Raw genomic sequence first — 21,124 nt, 5'->3', positions numbered from 1 at the left:
TGACACAAGTTAGTCCCACACACTTACACCCCTCACACTGAGCTTCTGTACAGTAATATCTGAAACATGCTCGGTACACAGTGCTCCGTGCTCCTGTGCCAGGGGGGCAATGAAGTAACCATTTGTAAGCTTCTCAGCTTCATCCATTACTGCATGTCTGTATGGGCTGCTGTGTCAATAACCTACATGGAATCTGTGCATCATACTGAGATCATAAAGAGACGGATTCATCTGCAGATTTAGAATTATACATAAAACATTCTCGTGTCGGAGAAAATAAAGGCATTCAAGCAACAAGCAACACACTGAACAGGAAATGGCGTGTATCCGCCATTGCTGCTCGTTGCTTCTTCTTCCCCCTATCTGGTTCACACACACACACACACACACACTGAGGCCAAAGATGACGTAAGGCTCATGCTGCAGGTTCCTCTACGGGCGTCTCGTATAGTGGAATACATTTCCATTTTATTGAACACGGTTTTATACGAATAAAAAAAAATCCTCCCTTATGGCACTAGTTCTGTCTTTACAAGCAATACATATTCATCCGCTTCTACGTGAGTGTCAAGAACACAGCAGTACCCGGATGGACTGTCATGGCCGCCGTCGCTGTGGATCCACAGAGAGGAGAGGAAGAAGGAAAATGTTTCTGTTGTGTATTTTTTCAAGCTGAACATTGTCTTTATGATGCTGGACGTAGACGGGACGCCGCCTGAACTTCCATCGAGTTCATAGTAAGAAATAACTGGTTTCCCGTAACTTTGAATGTCTTTGCGTGGGTGGGGGCTTTATTTTGGTGTAAAATAACTGCTTATTAAACTCCACCGACACTAACCCTGTCGTGAAGTGGCTCGTATATTTCCGACTAAATGGGAAAAAATAATTTAAAAAAATCGGGCACAGTACGCTGAACTGTCACCGCGTACACCGCAGACTCCTTTGTTGTTGTTCGTCTTGCAGCCTTTAATTCTCCCACTGGTGCAGCTCTCCCTCGCGTTTCCTAAACTTAAACGACTATAGAGCAAGTTACCCGGAAAAGTACGCGGAAATTATATTAAGATGTCGAACTTTCTAGCTGTGGTACAGCTTCATATTTTGTACATATCGGCGTGTTATATTACCTATGTTATATAGTTTTGACACGGTGCAACTTTTTTTCTCATGCCCAAGCTTCTTTTATATCTGCCCATCAAGGGGTTGTGAGCATAGAGCAGCCTACCTCTCTGCATTCATGATGTTGAACGAAATCCTGGTCACTTTAAATGGCATTAGAATTACTTTCATGTGTCCACTTTATAATGCTTAATTAAAATTGACTAGGTTTATATGTATAGCATATTATGTTTTGATACTATTTTTTCCATGCTCTATGCTAGGGCTATATACACGTTTTTTAAAGTATGTGACAGTATAGTGTTAATACAAAAAGGTTTTCTTTTTTTCTCCTTTTTTTGACTGAAGTAACTAAGTCATAAAATCACGGCAGCCATTTTTCCTCCCAACATGGCTTCCTCATCCACAAGGTTGAGTGAGACCTGGTCAGCTGCACACTGATGTAACGCTGTAGTGGCAGTAACAAGGTTACATTAATTTGTATTATTTTCCCTAGACCACTGCCCATACAGTAAAAGTCAAAAGTTTAGACACACCTTCTCATCCAATGGATTTTCTTTATTTTATGACTATTTACATTGTAGATTCTAACTGAAGCAATCAAAACTATGAATGAATACATATTGAATTATGTAGTAAACCAAACTGTGTGAAATAACTCAAAAGATGTTTTAGGTTTTAGATTTTTCAAAATAGCGACCCTTTGCTTTGATTACTGCTTTGCGCACTCTTGGCATTCTCTCAATAACCTTCATGAGGTAGTCACCAGAAATGGTTTTACAACAGTCTTGAAGCAGTTCCCAGAGATGCTGAGCACTTGTTGGCTCTTTTGGCTTCCTTTTTTGATCCATCTCATCCCAATCCATGTCAATTGGGTTTAGGTCAGGTGACTGTGGAGGCCAGGCAATCTGGCGCATCACTTTCCTTATTGGTCAGATAGCCTGGAGGTGTGTTTGGGGTCACTGTCCTGTTGAAAAATAAATGATGGTCGAACTAAACGCAAAGCAGATGGAATGGCATGTTGCTGCAGGATGCTGTGGTTGCCATCCTAGTTAAGTGTGCCCTGAGTTTTGACTAAATCCACAATGGTGTCACCACCAAAGCACCATCACACCACCTCCTCCATTCTTCACAGTGGGAACCATGCATGTAGAGACCATCCAATCACCTTTTCTGCGTCGCCAAAGACAGTTGGTGGAACCAAAGATCTCAAATTTGGACTCATCAGACCAAAGCACAGATTTCCACTGGTCTAATGTCCACTCCTTGTGTTTCTTGGCCCAAACAAATCTCTTCTGCTTGTTGCTTTTCCTTAGTCGTGGTTTCTTAGCAGCTGATTGACCATAAAGGCCTGATTTGCACAGTCTACTCTGAACAGTTCATGTAGAGATGTGTTGCATCTATCTGGGCTCTAATCTGAGGTGCTATTCACTTTCAATTTCTGAGTCTGGTGACTGTGCTGAAACTATCCTCAGCAGCAGAGGTGATTCTTCGTCTTCTTTTCCTGTGAGCTAGTTTTGCTGTAGCGCCTGTTTTTTGTCTGCACTTGGGGACATTCAAAGTTCTTTAGTTAGTTGACAGAATTCATATTATGGCAAGAACCAAAGAGTTGTCAGATACGGCTGTCATCTGTGTACCAATTAGACTTCTGCACAACATAGTTGATGATTCGAACCGATTCAGAAGTAAAGAAATTCCACAAATGAACCCTGACGAGGCACATCTGTGAAGTGAAAACCATTTCAGGTGACTACATCATGATGTTCATTGAGAGAAGGCCACGGGTTTCCAGTGGTGTCAAAAAAATAAATAATAAAGACATGTTTATCAACTTTTTTTGCTACATAATTCCATGTATCTTGCTTCATATATTTTATATCTTTTATATGTATCTACAACATAGAAATTTGGCCCAAACAAATCTCTTCTGCTTGTTGCTTTTCCTTAGTTATGGTTTCTTAGCAGCTATTTGACCATAAAGGCCTGATTCACACAGTCTCCTTTGAACAGTTGATGTAGAAATGTGTCTGCTACTGGAGCTCTGTGTGGCATCTATCTGGGCTCTAATCTGAGGTGCTGTTAACTTGTGATTTCTGAGGCTGGTGTCTTGTATGAATTAACCCTCAGCAGCAGAGGTGGGCTTCCTTTCCTGGGGCGGTCCTCATGTGAGTCAGTTTCATCGTAGCGCTTGATGGTTTCTGTGACTGCATTTGGAGACAGATTTAAAGTTTTAGTCAAAGGAGCTTGCAAAGAAAAGCGTCTGGACTTCTTTAAGTTGCTTGAAGACCTTTCACCTCTCATCCGAGAAGCTTCTTCAGTTCTGGTTTAAAAACAATAAAACTAAGACTGACATTTTACAAGAGGGAAGTGCAAATTGCATTAATAAATAACATGTAAACAATAAATCTAAGAAAAACAGCTGCATGATCGTATAAAACAAAAATATATTTGGGATCTCATGCCTAACCGATGTCCTCACCTGTCACAAAATTAAGTTATCATTAAGTTCTTCAGAACTGAAGAAGCTTCTCGGATGAGAGGTGAAAGGTCTTCAAGCAACTTAAAGAAGTCCAGACGCTTTTCTTTGCAAGCTCCTTTGACTACGATGACCTGGATGACTGAGAACCTTCACAGACATTTAAAGTTTTAGCAGTTTTCCAGACTGGCTGCCCTTCAGTTCTTAAAGTAATGATGGGCTGAAGTTTCTCTTTACTTACAGTAGCTGATTGGTTCTTCCCATAATGTGAATTCTAACAGTTGCCAAATTGGGCTGCTAGCTGTGTACCAACCTGACTTCTGCACAACACACCTGATAGTTCCAGCCTCATTAAGAAGGCAAGAAATTCAACAAATGAACCCTGACAGGCACACCTGTGAAATGAAACCATTTTCAGGTGACGACATCATGAAGCTCATCGAGAGAACATCAAGGGTTTTGCAGTACTGTCAACAATGCAAAGGGTTGCTACTTTGAGGAATCTAAAATAGAAGATGTATTTAGAGTTATTTATACTTTTTTTTTCCTTCTTTGCTACATAAGAAGAAAAAAAATAATAAAGAAATGTAAGAATAAAGAAAAAACATTGAATGAGAAGGTGTCCAAATTTTTGATTGGTAGTGTATATCAGGAATAAGTGAAGAAGAATTCTGTTGGATTTTAAAAGAGTTCATTACAAATGTTGAAGAATGCATTCGTTTTAACAGTTGCACTGTGCAAAAAAGTAAATTGTTGGATGCAACTTCTCTTTTATAAGCTGCGTTAGCTGCTACTAGCATAACACACGCTCCAATCTCTGCCTGGACTGTCAGCTTTTGAGTTAACTTTTTTTTTTTAAACATGATGTGTTTTTAATCTCTGTACAGTCTACTACATACAACAAAGAAGCAACACAGTTTAAGTCTCACAGGCACCTGGTAAGGGCCTTATACTAAGATTGTGCAGGAATTTTAGTAATTGAAAACAGGGAAGTAAAAATGAAATGGTTTAAAAACAATAAAACTAAGACTGACATTTTACAAGAGGGAAGTGCAAATTTCATTAATAAATAACATGTAAACAATAAATCTAAGAAAAACAGCTGCATGAACGTATAAAACAAAAATATATTTGGGATCTCATGCCTAACCGATGTCCTCACCTGTCACAAAATTAAGTTATAAAGCTTTTTAGAGAATGGTACAAATAATTTCCCGAAGTGTTCTATAAGTAAGTAAAATTTATTTATACAACACCTTTCAAGATAAAATCATAAAGTGCTTCACAGAAGCTAAAACATAAAAACAAAAATCAACCAAAAGCAAGTTTAAAAAGATGAGTTTTTAGGTGTGTTTTTGAAAGACATGACTGAGTCCACAAATCTAAAACTCAATGTGAGGGAGTTCCAAAGTCTGGGGCCACAGTTACAAAAAGCTCTGTCACCTTTTGGACAACTAGCAAGTCCTGATCACATGACCTCAGGGACCTGCTGGGGATGTAAAAGATCACAGATGTATGTTGGTGCTTGTCCATGCAGAGCGTGGCCGTTATTTTCAGTCAGTTTGAGCGAGAAGGAGTTCTGCTGCTCCACTTCAGAAGTATGAAGTGGAGTGGGTGTAATGGGTTGTCCATGATGGAGTGCAGTTAGTTGAATGACCTCCCTGTCCCAAACTGACTCGGACATCTCCAAATTCTGACCAATGATGCTTCCAGCCTTCTTTATTCTGATGGCATTGCTGACACCCCCCCCCCCCCCCCCCAATTAAAGCAGGGGTAGGCAACCTTTCTGATGAGTGCCATCTAAAATTTCCTCATAAGTCAATGTGCCATATGATTGCATTAGCAATAAATTTAATAACGCTCTATATGAACAGTTACACACAATATAGAACAACTTTATAGAATTATATTTGTTTGCAGATGTTGGCAGCTATCAGCGAATAGTTATCAGCTATTTTGAAACAAAAAAATACACTTTTTATCCATAACAGCAAATACAACAGAGAGTGCAAATGCTATTTATGGTCTCCTCACAACAATAATAAGAAAAATAAACTGGGCCAATATGGCATGTTTGTTAATACAGAGACACACATGTTAATGTGATCTTTGGTCTCCCACTCAGAGACACAGGTCTCCGAGTGTCCAGCATTCATACTGTCTCGAGTACAAATGTATCCGTGTATTTCCGTGGTGCTGATGCTGCGCTGAGCGGACAGCTCCTGAAGCATTTGAAGTGTCTGAATGTGGAAATTTCAACATCGCTTGAAAAAACTGACAGCTAACAACGTCCCTCTCACCAGTAGGCAAAGTTATTTTTAGCCAATTACAAATTGAATCTGGTAGTTGGGGTTGTTAGCTAAGATACCGTCATTAAGAAGCAGCACAACTAATGTGTCTATTCGAGCTAATTTGCAATGTGCACCGCTGGCCCGGCCATTTATTTTTTTTAATGCACCTTCTCAGATTAACTCACTGCATGCCGTGCCCAAGGCTGGACTGGGACAAAAAACGGGCCCAGGCATTTTGACTAGAGACCGGCCCACCAGGTATGGGAAAAGCCATAAAGCCTTTGAATGAAAACAGATGCTGTTGTGACAGTGATGTACGCCGTCTTGTTGGTATATGTATGATTTCTATACATTTTACATCAGATAAAAACTTTGGAAGATTCAGATAATTATTTATTAAAAGTGAGACATTTTAAATGAGAATAGGGAAGAAAAGTATTTCTTTGTGCCCCCCTTTCCCTGTTAATGCCCTACCTGGCCCCCCTGGCAAAACTTTGCTAGACCCGCCCCTGCACAGTTACCAGCTATCAGCTACAAAGGATCCTGGTGTTATTTGTCTCTCAGAAACAGTTCAGAACTTCCCTTCAACTCATTCATGTCACCTAAAAGGTAAACCTGTTTCTCCATCACAGCTCTGATGATCCAGTAAGGACATCTCCTGGTTTCATCTTCATGTTTCCCTCTCACCACATATCCAAACCGACATCATGACCAGCAGCTTTACAGCTGTGGCTCCAGCAAACATCAGCTGATACTAGAAATTAATATTAAATAAATTCTAACAACAGCTGATCAAGCTTAAACGTGCTGCTGTTGTTTAGTGCGACATCCGCTAGTTTCCTCCTTCTGGCGCAAAGTGGGCGATAAACAAACAAGAGAGAAAAGTCGATCAGCTGATCATTGATCAGTTTCATGATTGAAGTAGCAACAGGAGAGAATGAGAGGAGAAGAGGCAGCTGACAGTGTAAAGAGACAGAATAAATCCAGCTTTTCCATTCTAGCTGAAGTACAGGACAATCATGTTCATTTTCAGCTCAATACGAAATGCGTGATATTTTCTCTGAATACGGGACGTTTCCATTTTTTACAGGACTGATGGCAACTCTACTAACTGACCTTATGAATAAAATGAAGTTCACTATCAGTAACATCATAGCACCCGCCCAGCTGTATATAAACTCCGTCATGCTAGCTAGCACGCAGTACGAGTTATTGTAACTGACTGTAAAAAGTCAGCACAACGAAAATAAACTCCACCTAAACTTGGTTTATATCTGACCCAGATAGACTGCAGGTCGTAACTTCTTACCTGAAGTTCAGTTCACCTGACACTCGGACCGGCGGCCGCCTCGGGTCTCTGCTCCTCCTGCCTCCCCTCTCCCTGATCCACCTGCTGGCCTCTGTGGAAGCTCCGCCATAGAAACCACCACCAAACAACTTTGGTGGTGGTTTCTATTTTTCTATTTTAGTTATTTTTACACATCTGCCAGCATCTGGCCAATCCACCACCTTTCATTGTTTATACCGTTACCAAAAAAAATAGAATTCATCAGCCCATAAAAACGAAAAATCACCATTGGGCATTTGGTCGTGCCATCAGTTAACCCTGGCACGCGTGCCCAAGGTTGCCGACCCCTGCGTTAAAGGATCTAAGCGATCTTAGAAAATAAAGTCTGCTCATCACCTTCTTGTGCACAGCATCACTGTCGGTCCTCCAATCCAGTCTGTCATTCAGGTGAACGCCAAAGTGCCTGTAGCTGTCATTGTTTGCACCTCTTCACCCATGATCTTGATTGGCCTAGACGCAGCATTTTGTTTTTTTGTTTTTTTTTTTCCCCCACCGGAAGTCAACCTTTTGTCTTGCTAACATTCTCAAGTGAGGTGATTTCTTCCAGACCACTCCACAAAGTTTCTCACCAACTCCCTGTACTCCGACTCCTGCCCACCCTTAATACACCAAAGCACTACAGTATCATCAGAGAACTTCTGCAGGTGGCATGTTTCACTGTTTCAAATTTGAAATCTGAGGGTGTACAAGGTAATCAGGAATGGCGATAGGACTGTCTCCTCTGCTGCTCCAGTATTACTAACCATCACATCACACAGAGTGCCCCCAGGCTGTACATACTAGTGATCCAGATGTGTCATTGTTAGAGCTGGGCGATATATCGAGTTTTTTTTTTAAAAATATCAATATATTTTTATACGAGATATAAGATGTGACAATATCGTTTATATCGATATAGTCTATGTTACGTTATAATTATACTTGTGTACCCCCAAGTTTGCCTCACTTTCGTCCACTTTTGTCGCCTCTCGTTCACTGAACACAACTCCCCCATAGCTTCACCTGCAGGCAGCGACAAGATGGACACGGCAAATCTCCGTTAACGAGTTACCGCGGATCGCCCCGTGCGTGGGGCTGGACGGCGTCAATGTGTTAGCGAGCTAACCGTGCTAACGAGCTAACCGCGCTAACGACATGCAGCGCCTAAATTCCTTTCATTTTCTCAAAAATTGACAGTGTGCCTTAAAATGTTTTAGTACGACTTTGGTAAGCTACGGAGCTGCAGCGCTTGATGGATTGTCGGAGCATTACGGCTACCATAGTCTGGAGCCTCGTGGAGTAATACGTACTGTGCTTCATGATGTCGTCACCTGAAATGGTTTTCACAGATGTGCCTTGCCAGTGTTCATTTGTGGAATTTCTTGCCTTCTTAATGAGGTTGGAACTATCAGGGTTCAGACCATCAACTATGTTGTGCAGAAGTCGGGTTGGTACACAGATGACAGCCGTATCTGACAACTCTTTGGTTCTTGCCATAATATGAATTCTGTCAGCTAAGTAAAGAAAAACACCAGTCCATTATTACTTTAAGAACTGAAGGGTTAGTCGGTGCAGAAAATTGATAAAACTTTAAATGTGTCCCCAAGTGCAGACGAAAAACAGGCGCTACAGCAAAACTAGCTCACAGGAAAAGAAGACCAAGAGTTACCTCTGCTGCTGAGGATAGTTTCAGTCACCAGACACATCTCTACATCAACTGTTCAGAGGAGATTGTGCAAATCAGGCCTTTATGGTCAAATAGCTGCTAAGAAACCAAGATTAAGGAAAAGCAACAAGCAGAAGAGATTTGTTTTGGGCCAAGAAAAACAAGGAATGGCATTAGACCAGTGGAAATCTGTGCTTTGGTCTGATGGTTCCACCCGCCGTTTCTTTATGGAACAAAAAAAGATGAACACATGCGCTGTGTCCAAATCCTTCGAAAAACCCGGCCTACGTAGACCAGGTAGGCCGCGAAGACCAGAAATGCAAGGCCATTAAATTGAAGGGGCTAGCCTACGACGTCCAGCTTCTGTCATTTATACCTGTGTGACTGTCTAACAGACAAATATTAATATACAGCGACCATTGTCTGAAGGCTTTAGTTATATTTAAGGACAATATCCCATATCCCGAAAATAAACTAAAAAGATTTAAACATTATATGTTTCAGATAAAATGGAAGACAAACTTTTGCAGTGAATATTTATTGGAAGAGAAAATGTTCAATATAATTTAAGATGTTGAAGGTATCAGAGCATTAAATATGCTGATTTTTGGGTAAGAGGGTCTAACAGGAGATGATACAGAAACATGACATCCTTAAAAAAATACTTAGACCCTTTCTGAATTTACAACTTTTCACAATTCTTTCAGCTTTTTATTTAAAAGAGCTCCACAAGTACAATCCAACTAAAAAAGAAATATTTTAACTAAATATATTTTGGATAAAGGACATAAAATCCTGCAGAAATATTGGGCTTATAACAAAGGTGACAGGCTCAGGTTGTATGATATAAGCATGACAAAAATGGCACAGGAACAGAAGGAGGACCTCTCCATGTACTGTCTTATTATTAGTGGTTTATACAGGATGAGACCTCTTTTAACTCTAAACTTCAGCACAGCATGGTTTAGTCTGTTTCCTTAATACAGTTCACGGATTAGATGTTTGATCCCTGTAAATACACTTAGCTTAAAGAGTGAACCGTCTGCTCGTTTTATTAATTTTTAAGTACGTTTGTCTCCACACTGCCAAACAGACGCAGCTTCAGTAGAAAACTGAACTGATTAACCAACCAAAGCTCATATGACCCAAGCCGCATTAAGTGGTGATATCACTAACATCACGTAACTTAGCCGAAGGTTAGTTGAATATAACTGTTTAAGATTCTTTGCTATGCTAACATTTGGTTGGCTGGATATTTTGGTGAGATAAAACCTAGTATTTACTTTTAAAAGTTTATTTCTGGACCGCTTTTCTTCGACCATCCGCCATTTTTCCCCAAAAATTTCTTCAACCCTTGATTCACAATGAATCCTGGAATAGGGTGGACCATGAAGTATACACAGACCCGTCCTTCAAATCTGGGGAAAAGGAGGACGCATTTGTGGGCTGCATTTGGAGCAGCCTACGAATTTGGACAGCCTTTGTCTCCTTGCTGTGACATAATCGGCCTAGGCATATGTGGCTCCCGGGTTGTATTTTGCCCACAACTTAATAAGTATTGAATATGTCACCAATTTTGTGTATATATTTTTTTTTTTTCTTACCATCCAATCCACCCATGCAATGTCCATAAATTATGTATAATAATACACCCAATTACATGACACAGGAAAAGAATTATTGAACACATGAAGAAATGGACGGGCAAGACTGCCTCTGATGTGCTGAGAACTACCAGCTCTAAACACTTTATGACTACAGACGTGAGGGCTATAGATCTGTAGGCATTGACGCTGTCTATACCAGTCTTTTTGGTGATGGGAATGATAGTGGAGGCCTTCAGACAGGTGGAAATGGTGGCATAGGGTCAGGAAGGTTAAACAACCTGATGAGGATCCTTGTCATTTGGTCCGCACAGGTTTTTCCCACAGTGTTGGGCTGGCTGAAAGCTCTCCTAGGGTTCAGCACTCTGTGTCCTCCTGACATCATAATCCAGGGGGGTGTTGAACACTTCTATGATCATGAGGATGCTGTTGGCAGTTGGAGTCTCTGACTTTTGCAGTTGGTGAGGGCTTGGATGCCTCTCCACACATGGTGGGGGTTGTCAGTTAGGAATACTCCTCATGTAGGCCTATTTGGCCTGTTTTATGCCCCTCCTCAGCCTGGCTCTGGCAGTGCTGTATAGAGAACTGAGTGAAGGTCTCCAGGTCGTGCTGTTCGAAGATGTACCAGTCTGTCAGATCAAAACAGTTCTATTGCTGGAGAAGAGCATCATCTGGCCATGTCTTAATGACCCAGGTGCTTGGAGAAGTTTGTTTCCTCATGTCTATCAATCTATCCATCAATCAATCAATCAAGGCTTTAATCGGCACGTGCAGGTTGCCCTGCAGTGAAATAGGACCCCCCCCCCCCCCCCCACTACAATGGGAAAGTACAAGAGGAAAAAAGAGACCTCCACTCATGCTGGGTTCCTGGGAGGACAGCATGAGAACAGGAAACAAACTCCTCTGCACAAAAAAGCACATAAATGTCCACAGCACAACATTATGGAGCACGTGACAAGCCACAGGGTCGGGTGGGGGGTGAGGAGTAATCCGAAGCAAACACAGCAGCCATCCTGCCCAGTGCTACCATTCCAGCGTGGGCTCAGACCCGCCGTGTTCCCAGGAGGGAACAAGCATCGAAGGCGTTTGGAAAGGGAGGGGGGATGAATGTGTGCATATTAGTGTATATGTATGTGTGTGCGTGTCCAGAATTCAGCTGAGACAGTGTCCTTCGCCCTGCCAGGCTAAGTAAACAGTCTTCCAGCCAACCCAGGTGGCCTTGCATGGAATGGGAAGGAACAGACTAAACACAGTCGTTATCAGGGTGTTTTAAGTCCGGTGAGCAGTGACGGTCTATAATTCTGCTGTTATGGTACCAGCCCTGAAGCATATAAGCACAGAGTCCACCGCCCCTTCCCTTACTGGAGACATTATTGCAGTCCTGGGGTTGTAATGTCCGGCCCAGTAGCTCCACTGAGTTATCTGAGATTTTTGACGGGAGCCAGGATTCAATCAATAGACAACACTCCTGGACAAAGCAGTTCAGTAGATTTCTGATTGTAGCAGCTGTTTGTTTTTGGGGTTTTTTGTTGTTTTTTGGGGGTCTTCACCTGATGTCCACCACCCTGGGGCTGTATGAACAATGACAAGAGGGAGGATGTGAAGATGAATTAGAGTTGGCGGTGGGGTAATGCAGAATAATGCATGCACAAGCATAGACGTAGGTCTAAAGAGAGAGATTATATTTGTGTTTCACTTTGACTACCTGTGGGGTGTCATGTTTGCCTGTACTGTATGCCATGTAGAAGAATACAAACAGCAGTTCATGGTCAGTAGGACAATTGTTTTTTCTTATAAAATATTTTTTAATGTGAAGAAGTCCCAAAAAAACCTTTAACAACTGATGTATACTTGTGATATACAGAGCATGCATGGTTATTAATAACACTATTACAGTTAATAGTAAGGATTGTTGTTGAAATTGTTTTTGTGATTGTATGCCTCTGTCTTCCAGACATTGGGATCACACTACAAACTCCTTTTCTTCAGAACACTGGTTAAGGTTTTCCCAAAGGAGCACAGGTAACAATAACTGGTTATATAATGTCATTAATTCTTACCTGAGTAATGCTGTTAACTTCAGGCATGACATGTTTTATTTGTTGGTTTGTGTTTGTCTCCCAGTGCTTAATGAATTGACTATCAGTTTTTGTTGAAATAATTTTCTCATTTGCAAAAGAATATTTTTGGAGTAATCGTTATTGCGATCCACAGACTATATAATGGAGATGCAAATAGCATAATGTGAATTTAGATGGTTTGTCTGTCTAAGATCTGAGTCATCCTGGACAATCCCACAGTGCTTCATAAATGTTGATGATGTCCAGGCTCTTGAAATGCTTTTGAATGCATTTTCTGCTCAAAAAACAAAACAAATGGTATCTGTAATTGGAATTGATGCATCAAAAATGTAAGGAATTTGCTAGTTATATAGCTGTATTTTACTTACACCACGTAAACTCTAAAATATTTCTTAACATGAATTTCAGGGCAGTATATCATGCCGATGATTATTCATAGGTAAGTGGAAAAATAAGTGAAAACGCAGCAAATGTCCAAAGAAATATAGGTTTAATGTCATTAATAAGCTTTGAGACACATTGTGTGATAGTGATGATGATAATAATAATAATAATAATAATAATGGATTTCATTTATTTAGCACTTTTCTAGGCACCCAAAGTGCTTTACAATGCCACTATTCATTCACTCTCACATTCACACACTGGTGGAGGCAGCTACAGGTGTAGCCACAGCTGCCCTGGGGCAGACTGACAGAAGCGAGGCTGCCGTATCGCGCCATCGGCCCCTCTGGCCAACACCAGTAGGCGGTAGGGTAAAGTGTCTTGTCCAAGGACACAACGACCAGGACAGCAGGGGGATCGAACCGGCAACCTTCCGGTTACAGATGAGCTTCCCAATTCCCTGAGCCACGGTCGCCCCGGTCACAGTGATGTCACAGTATTGGATTTATTTGCTCTTTGTATACCAGTACTTTAAAAAAACTGCTATTTGATGCCATCCTGAAATAAATATAACCACACTAAGAGTATAAAATTCGAGGATATAACTGTGTGGGGAGAAGACTAAAAATTAAGAGATTCAAATATTCATGATCCGAGGGTGCTGGGGCTCAAGACACATCACAATATTAATTGTGTATCGCGATATATCCCAAAATATTGCAATATTGGATTTTCCTCATATTGCCCAACACTAATGACAACACTCTTTATCCTCTTGAGGATATTCGAGTGATCAAGATTGAAAGGGTTTATTGTCATGTGTGCAAAGAAAAAGCATTTCTCTGTACAGTGAAATTCTTTCTCTGCTGTCCATATGCAGATGCCGGTTAATATGTACACATAGATTAAATACAAATACCAGGAATAAATAAGTGGAGACAAAAAATAAGTGTCAAATAGATTTATGTGCAAAAGAGCTTAATATGCTGGTTATGTGAGATGACCTGATGTGCAAAAATAATTATTACTGTTAAAATAGGTCAGCTGTTCAAGACTCTGATAGCAGTGGGGAAGAAGGAGTTGTTGAGTCGGGATGTTGTAGATTTCACACTTCTAAACCTTCGTCCCGAGGGCAGAAGTGTGAACAGTCCGTGCTGAGGGTGTGTGGGGTCTTTGAGGATGGAGGTAGGTCTCCTCTGGACTCTGCGATGGTAGATGCTCTGCAGAGACGGCAGCGGGGTCCTGATGATCTTCTCCCCGCAGTTGATATCACTCTCTGCAGGCATTTGCAGTCCATGGCAGCAGTGCTGCTGTACCATGCAGTGATGCAGCTGGTCAGTGTGCTCTCCACAGTGCAGCCTTAGAACCTGCTGAGGATCTTGGCTGACATACCAAATTTCCTCACCCTCCTCAGGAAATACAGCCACTGCTGAGCCTTCTTGACCAGCTGTGTGGTGTTCAGTGTCCAGGTGAGGTCCTCAGTGATGTAGATGCCTAGGTATCTAAAGCTGCTCACCCTCTCCACTTCACTCTTATCAGTTTTGAGGGTGAGGTTGTTGTCCTCACACCATGACACCATATCGGCCACCTTTCTCCTATAAGGCACTTCGTCTCCTCCAGTGATGCGACCAATCACTGCAGTGTCATCCGCCAACTTCAGTATGGTGTTATCCCTATTGGAGGCGACACAGTCGTGGGTGTACAGGGTGTAGAGGATGGGACTGAGGACGCAACCCTGTGGAACTCCAGTGTTAGTAATAATGCTGGCTGAAGTCCTGTTGCCAATCCTGATGGACTGGGGCCTGCCAGTCAAAAAGTCCTGTAGCCAGTCACATAGGGGTGGGGTGTAGGCCGAGTGTTGCCAGATTGTGAGTGAGTTTGTGTGGAATGACAGTATTGAAGGCAGAGCTGTAATCAACAAAAAGTACCTTGATGGTATGAGCCTTTGTTTTCCAGGTGGGTGAGGGAATAGTGAAGGGCAGCAGCAATGGTGTCTGACGTGGACCTATTGGGCCAGTGGGCATACTGCAGGGGAGAGTGTCTGGGATGTTGCTCTGGATGTAGGCCAGCACCACTCTCTCGAAGCACTTTGTAATGATTGGAGTGAGTGCAACTGGTCTAGTCATTTAGGCGAGTGGCTGGGCTTTTCTTGGGAGTCTGTCCAGCCAGTCTACATGTGTTTGTTTTTTTTGTTTTGTTTTTTAGATTTGGATTCAACTGCATCCCTCAGGGTATCCTGTGGGGAGTTTTATGGGAGTATGAGGTGTCTGGCTGATTGTTACAAGCCATTCAATCTCTGTACAACCACAGCTAGAGCTCGGTCCACATTGACTGCAAAAAGTCTGACTCATTTCCAGTGGGTGCTGAACTCCTCCAGGGCTGCCCTTTGTCATTAGTTTGTTTATAAATTGTTTGGATAGAATATCTAAGCATAGCCAAGTGGTGGCAGGCTTCCGCCTTGGTAACCTCCGAACCTCATCTTTACTTTTTGTGGATGATATAGTTTGGTACTGGCCTCCAGATCACACTAGAGTGGTTTACAGGTAAATGTGAAAGACCTCCAAGTCTGAGGCCATGGTCCTCAGCTGGATTAGGGTGGAGTGCCCACTCCTGGTCAGGGACAAGTTCCTGCCCCCAAGTGGAGGAGAAGTATCTTGGGATCTTGTTCACAAGTGAGGGAAGAGGGTAACAGGAGATTACGAATTGGGGCTGCAGCTGCAGTGATGTGGTCATGGCACCAGTCTGTCGTGGTGAAAAGAGAGCTTAGTGTGAAAGTGAAGCTGTGAATTTACTGGTTACAAGCAGCAGAAATTGGCTTTCTCTGAAGGTTGGCTGGGCTCTTTCGGTTGGCTGAGCTCCTCACGCTCTTAGAGAAAGGGTGAGGACCTCAGAGTAGAACCGGTACTCCTCTGGGTGAGGTGTTCTAGAGGCCCTGGGGTTGGCCTAGGACACAGTGGAGAGATTACATATATCTCAGCGGGCATAGAACACACAACACTTTGTGGTGTGTCAGCCAGTCGTGCACCTCTCAATTTTTGTAACTTGGCATGTCACACCAGATCTACTGCATGTGGATTGAAGACATGTGTATGATGATGTTGATTTCATACTGGGATTTAAATGATATTCCACCTCAGGACCTCAAAGACATACAGATATACAGGGGGAGACTTTGGAACACTTTGAAAACTGTTTGTGGAAAAAATCAAGTCTTGGCTTATGGTTTTTGACGACTTCTGGCTTCCTCTGCCATAACAGCAGGTATAAATATAAAGTTCAAAGTTTCTTTTAAACGTGGTTGCAGCAGTTAGCAAAGCTGCCATTACCCAGTCCCAGATTAGCGTGTGTGTATGTGTGTGTGTTGGTGCATCTCTCTACTTGTATTAATCAAGAATATATTTGATGTCTTACAGAAACCTTCATACTTGCAACAATGGAAGAAGATGGATTACCATATGACTCTCCAAAAAACTGCAACAGATCTGTAATAGAGGATGAAAAGGAAAAAGTAAAAGACTTTCTGTATAAACATTTCAGAGATGTAACAGATGGGTCGCTCTTCAGCAATTCAGAAGAATCTGCCATTAAGGATAATGGGACTTCCACTAGGAAAGATAAAAACCCTCTTAACAAAGCCCATTGTAAAATTCAACAAGGGGCTGTATTCTCTGGCAAAATTTTGAGTTTTGGATGCTCAGTTTGTAAAGATAACTGTACTTTTAGCCCCAATGACCTTCTCAAACATTTTAGAGCAGTTCACAGAGGAACCCTTCCTACATACCCTTGTGATTTATGTGATTTTGTCACAAATGAGTTTCCTGCTCTTCAGCGCCATCGGATTGAGCACAGAAATACTTTGGTTACATGTGAACTTTGTAATGATGATGTGCAGTACTCTCTTCTTTTGCTTACTAGACACTACATCATGTGCCACAGTGTAAATGGACAGTTCAGCTGTGACTGGTGTGAGTTTACAACTGTGGATGCAGGGACATTTGTCCAGCATATCCATCATCATAATGAAAGTCATTGGAAGTGTTTGAAATGCAAACATATTAGCTTGAATGAAGAGGATCACCAGAAGCACATGAAAGCTCACACAGGTACATTTCCTTTCACATGTCAAGTCTGTGGATATGGTGCAGCAAGAAGTGAGTACCTTAAAAAACACATGGCAGCTGTTCACAAAGAGGTGACAGAAAGAAAAAATGCATGGAAGGCGATAGAAGACAATGGCTCACCAGCAAATTCATCTGTGAACTTGAAATTGATGCTTAAAAAGAATAGTGAGTCACAGGAGACTCAAAGGATATCGAAACAATATCAAAGTGGCAAACTAATTAAGCCAGACAACTCCTTAGAGGACACCCAGCACTTTGTTGATGGGACTGTAGCAAAAAAGGACAAAACTTTGAGCAAAGTTTCCCATAATACAGAACAGTCAACACCAATCACGTTGGAGGAATGTGACAATTGTCCAGCCTCTGATAGTGGAAGTCACAACAATGCTAACGGACTGACTGTTCTAATGGTTAAGAACAAAATCTCCCTCCCCCCTAACTGTACAACTAAAGTTATGGGATTCAAGATGGTCGATGGAAAAAAACATTTAGTTCTCAAAGTAATCCCAACAACAAAGCAAGATCAGAATCATTCCGTTGCTGAAGGGGGGTTCTCCACACTAAATTCTGTGTTTGATAAAAGTAAAAACTCTGAGAATGAGCTTTGCTCTGATAGCAGGAGCTTAACATCACAGTGCTTAGCTGTTTCACCAAGAAGTGGATCTTGCATACAGATAGATCAAGAGGATATTTTGGCAGTTAAAGTAAAAATTGAGGAGGAGGAAACATCAGTTGGGGCCCTAAGTTCAACTCCACATATTGAAAGTGTTGGAGAACAAACAAATGCTATATTAGATACATCATTAAATTGTGCAGATGTCTCATGTCCCACAAGAAATGAGTTGGATCAGGCACATCATCCAAATGAAACAAGCTCTATGGAAGAAATGAACTTGAAAAGTAAGTCAGTTACCCAAACTCCCAGTCCTTGTAACTGCCATGGTGTTTCCAGCCACCCTGCAACAGTGTGTTCTGTTAAGGTCAGTGGTTTATCTTCACCTTCAAAGTTTGCTCAAGATACACTGCTTCCCAAACCCATCTTTAGAAAAATCGACGAGGAGCCTAAAGCAGTAAATGAGCTATCCACACCTGACAGCATTTGCAGCCTAACTGATGAGCACAAAGGGAATTCTGCTTTTAACACTATGGAAAATGGACATCAGTCATTCCACATTTCATCAGATAAAAATGATAGGTTTAGAACTGAGATTGTACATAAAAACAGACAGGAAAATGCAAAACATACATCGTGTTGCCCATCACAGCTGTCTCCACCAAATTCAGTTAGCTGCAGAGAAAATGCCATTGGCTCGGAGAAATGTATTCAGGACTCACCAAACCAAGAAGTATTTACTTTTCACAATTATTCGAAGGATGCTTTCAACATTTCATCAAACATCACCCCAAACTTGGAGAATAATTCGGATGATAACTCTGCAAATAAAAGACATACCTCTAAATCATCACACTTCAACTTGACATCAGCAGGATTACCAGAACAATGCACAGAAAGTGCAAATAGTGACACTGAAGTTGATGAGTGTATATCTAATGTTGATGGTCCTCTGACAGAAGAAAATCCCGATGTAGTGCTCCAAGACTTCAATATTGTCAAAATTGAGGAAGAGACCATTCCGATATCTAAAAGACAGCCTACGAGTAGTTTAACATCCCTTGGCAATTTTGTGGAAGAACATTCTGATGCAATCATTACTCAACAGCTTAACAAGGAAAGAACGGGTTCTTCAAGTGCAAACAATGATTCTTTAAAACCAACAAAAAGAACTGTGCGAATTCTTCAGCTACCAGAGGCTAATCAGCCAGTACTCCTGACTAGGGCTAGTGAGAACCAATTTGCAATGCCAGTGCAGGTCAAGGCTACCCCAGGCTTTAAACTCATAGCAAATTCTGCAAAGCCTCAAATCAATGTGTCTTACGTTGAAAGTTCAAGTAAAACCACAGGTCTAAATCCAGACAGCAAAAGGATAGGTGTACAAGCAATAAAACCTGGAACTGCTGAAAAAGGGACCGCTCTTCTTTCTGGTGTTCAACCAGGTTTTGGTACTGGTTTAAATCACTACCTTATTAACAGTGCAGGTTTAAAATGCCCTGTACTCTTTTCAAGCTCATCACAAAATACAACTTCAGACAAAACTGCAAAGTCTCAGTCAACGTGCTACTTAGTACAAAGGTCTGTTCCTTTTGTCCAGGCCGCTAATACTCCTGCCCTCAGACTGGCAAGTGCCCAGCTCCCACTTAACTCACGGCCAGTGCTAGCGATGCCAGTGAGTAGTGCAGACAAACCCAGCGCACTGCAGACTGGTCGGCAAGCCTTCTTGCTGCGGTACATTTCTCAACCCAAATCAAGCCTACTTTTGAACAACCAAGAGCCAAACAATGGAACTCATTGCAGCCAGACGAATGAGGGCTCTGGAAACAAAGTTATATTTAAAATTGTCACACCCACTAGTAGCCTTCTTACAAATGGCACTCCCACCTCAAATAATCAACCTTTGTTTTTGGCCACCAGACCCCAGACTCAGTGTTTCCTGGTGTCGACAAACAAAACTAATGCAGCTGCTTCCACTGGAATAAAAAAGTTGATCACCATTCACAATACCAAACAAAAAGATGTCATTGATTCCTGCAGTGCACCTTCTCAGACAACTATAAAGGCACAACAACTGTGTGACTCAGAGAAACCTGTCCTCGCCCCAAGGCCAATTCGGCCTCCAAGCCAAAGGAAAAGGCGCAGGAAAGCATTATTTGACGAACTTCCAGGAGCAGTGCACAAGGCAAGAAGATTCCTGAGTAAACCACCAACTGAGAAAGAGACTCTGTTATGGAAACCTGTAGCCAAAGAGGTAGAACGGACACTTAGACTTGCCCCATTGAATTCTCTACAGCAGATCAAATGCCCTAGTAGAAACCAGCCTGTAGTGGTGCTCAATCATCCAGATGCTGACATTCCTGAAGTGGCCAACATCATGAAGGTAGTAAATAGGTACAAAGGTGCTGTCACGAAGGTCTCTCTGTCTCAAAAAACAGTCCAAGCACTCTTAGAGCTTGGCACCCAAGGGAAGAATTCCTCAACCAAAGACGCATCTCATTTCGACAATCCAAAATCTCGACCGGTTCAAAGTTCTGTCCGGGAGCGATTCCTCCTTAAATTGAAACTCAAAAAAAAAAGCAAAAAGAAGTATGAGGTTGTAAAAACGTTATCAGGTTGTAGAGAAGAGCAAGTAATGTTTGACTGCTGGTTTTGTGGTCGGCTCTTCAGCAGTCAAGAGGATTGGATTGGCCATGGTCAGAGGCATCTCATGGAGGCAACTAGAGACTGGAATAAACTATTCTGAAATTTTTCTACCACATTAAGATGGGTGGACATGTTCTCCTGAGTGGAACTGTTGTTCTGCTGCTGGTTGTATATTGTATATTTGTGCATTAACAGCCTTCCACTATTAGTTTGTTCTCTGTATGTTCTCTGTAAATTTAAATATATATTCTTGAGTCATAGTTTCTTTTAATAGGTGCATATTCTGGTAAATGATGCACTGCATGCATGATTTGTCATACATGCAGATGTCTAATTGAACTGTGAAAATGGTACACTGTAATTAGGGTTGTGTTAAGAGCACTGGCTGAACAAAAAAAACATAAGCAAAGGTTGTATGTCGAGTTGGATTGAATTCCTCAGGTAATTTTAGAATTCATTTGGCTTGTCATGTGTCATTTTTGTAAATCATAGTTCTAGTTTAAGGGACTTTTGTATTTTTTATTATTCTGTACTCAAGGACATGAAGCTGTTATTTGTATAGTTAACAATAAACCTTATAAACGACCTACATTATTTTATGTTTGTGAAGGAAGGGGAAAAAGATCTTGGTCTGAATGATTCCCCCCCCGCCCAAAAAATATAGTTATAATTGAAAAGTGTATCATTCTATACTATAATGTTTACAGTTTTATCAGGATTTCCCTGTACCATAACATGAGCTGCACCTTTTCATAGTTACCTGTCTAAAACACCCAAGAGAATAAATTGTTGTGAGTCATTG

The 21,124-nt window shown here is 41.6% G+C and overlaps 1 protein-coding gene across 1 annotated transcript; it reads left to right on the top strand.

Annotated features, from left to right (window-relative positions):
* The first annotated feature begins 374 nt into the window (after positions 1 to 374).
* Positions 375 to 21,124, top strand: si:ch211-214e3.5 (zinc finger protein 518A). The gene is made up of 3 exons (XM_026177565.2): positions 375 to 737; positions 12,435 to 12,502; positions 16,359 to 21,124. The coding sequence occupies exon 3, from the start codon at positions 16,379 to 16,381 to the stop codon at positions 20,420 to 20,422; it is 4,044 nt and encodes a 1,347-aa protein (XP_026033350.1). The 5' UTR covers positions 375 to 737; positions 12,435 to 12,502; positions 16,359 to 16,378; the 3' UTR covers positions 20,423 to 21,124.

The sequence above is a fragment of the Astatotilapia calliptera genome, chromosome 8 (genome assembly GCF_964374335.1).
Source record: "Astatotilapia calliptera chromosome 8, fAstCal68.1, whole genome shotgun sequence".
NCBI lineage: Eukaryota > Metazoa > Chordata > Actinopteri > Cichliformes > Cichlidae > Astatotilapia > Astatotilapia calliptera.
Note: the sequence above shows the minus strand (reverse complement) of the source record. Positions and strands in the feature narration are given on the sequence as shown.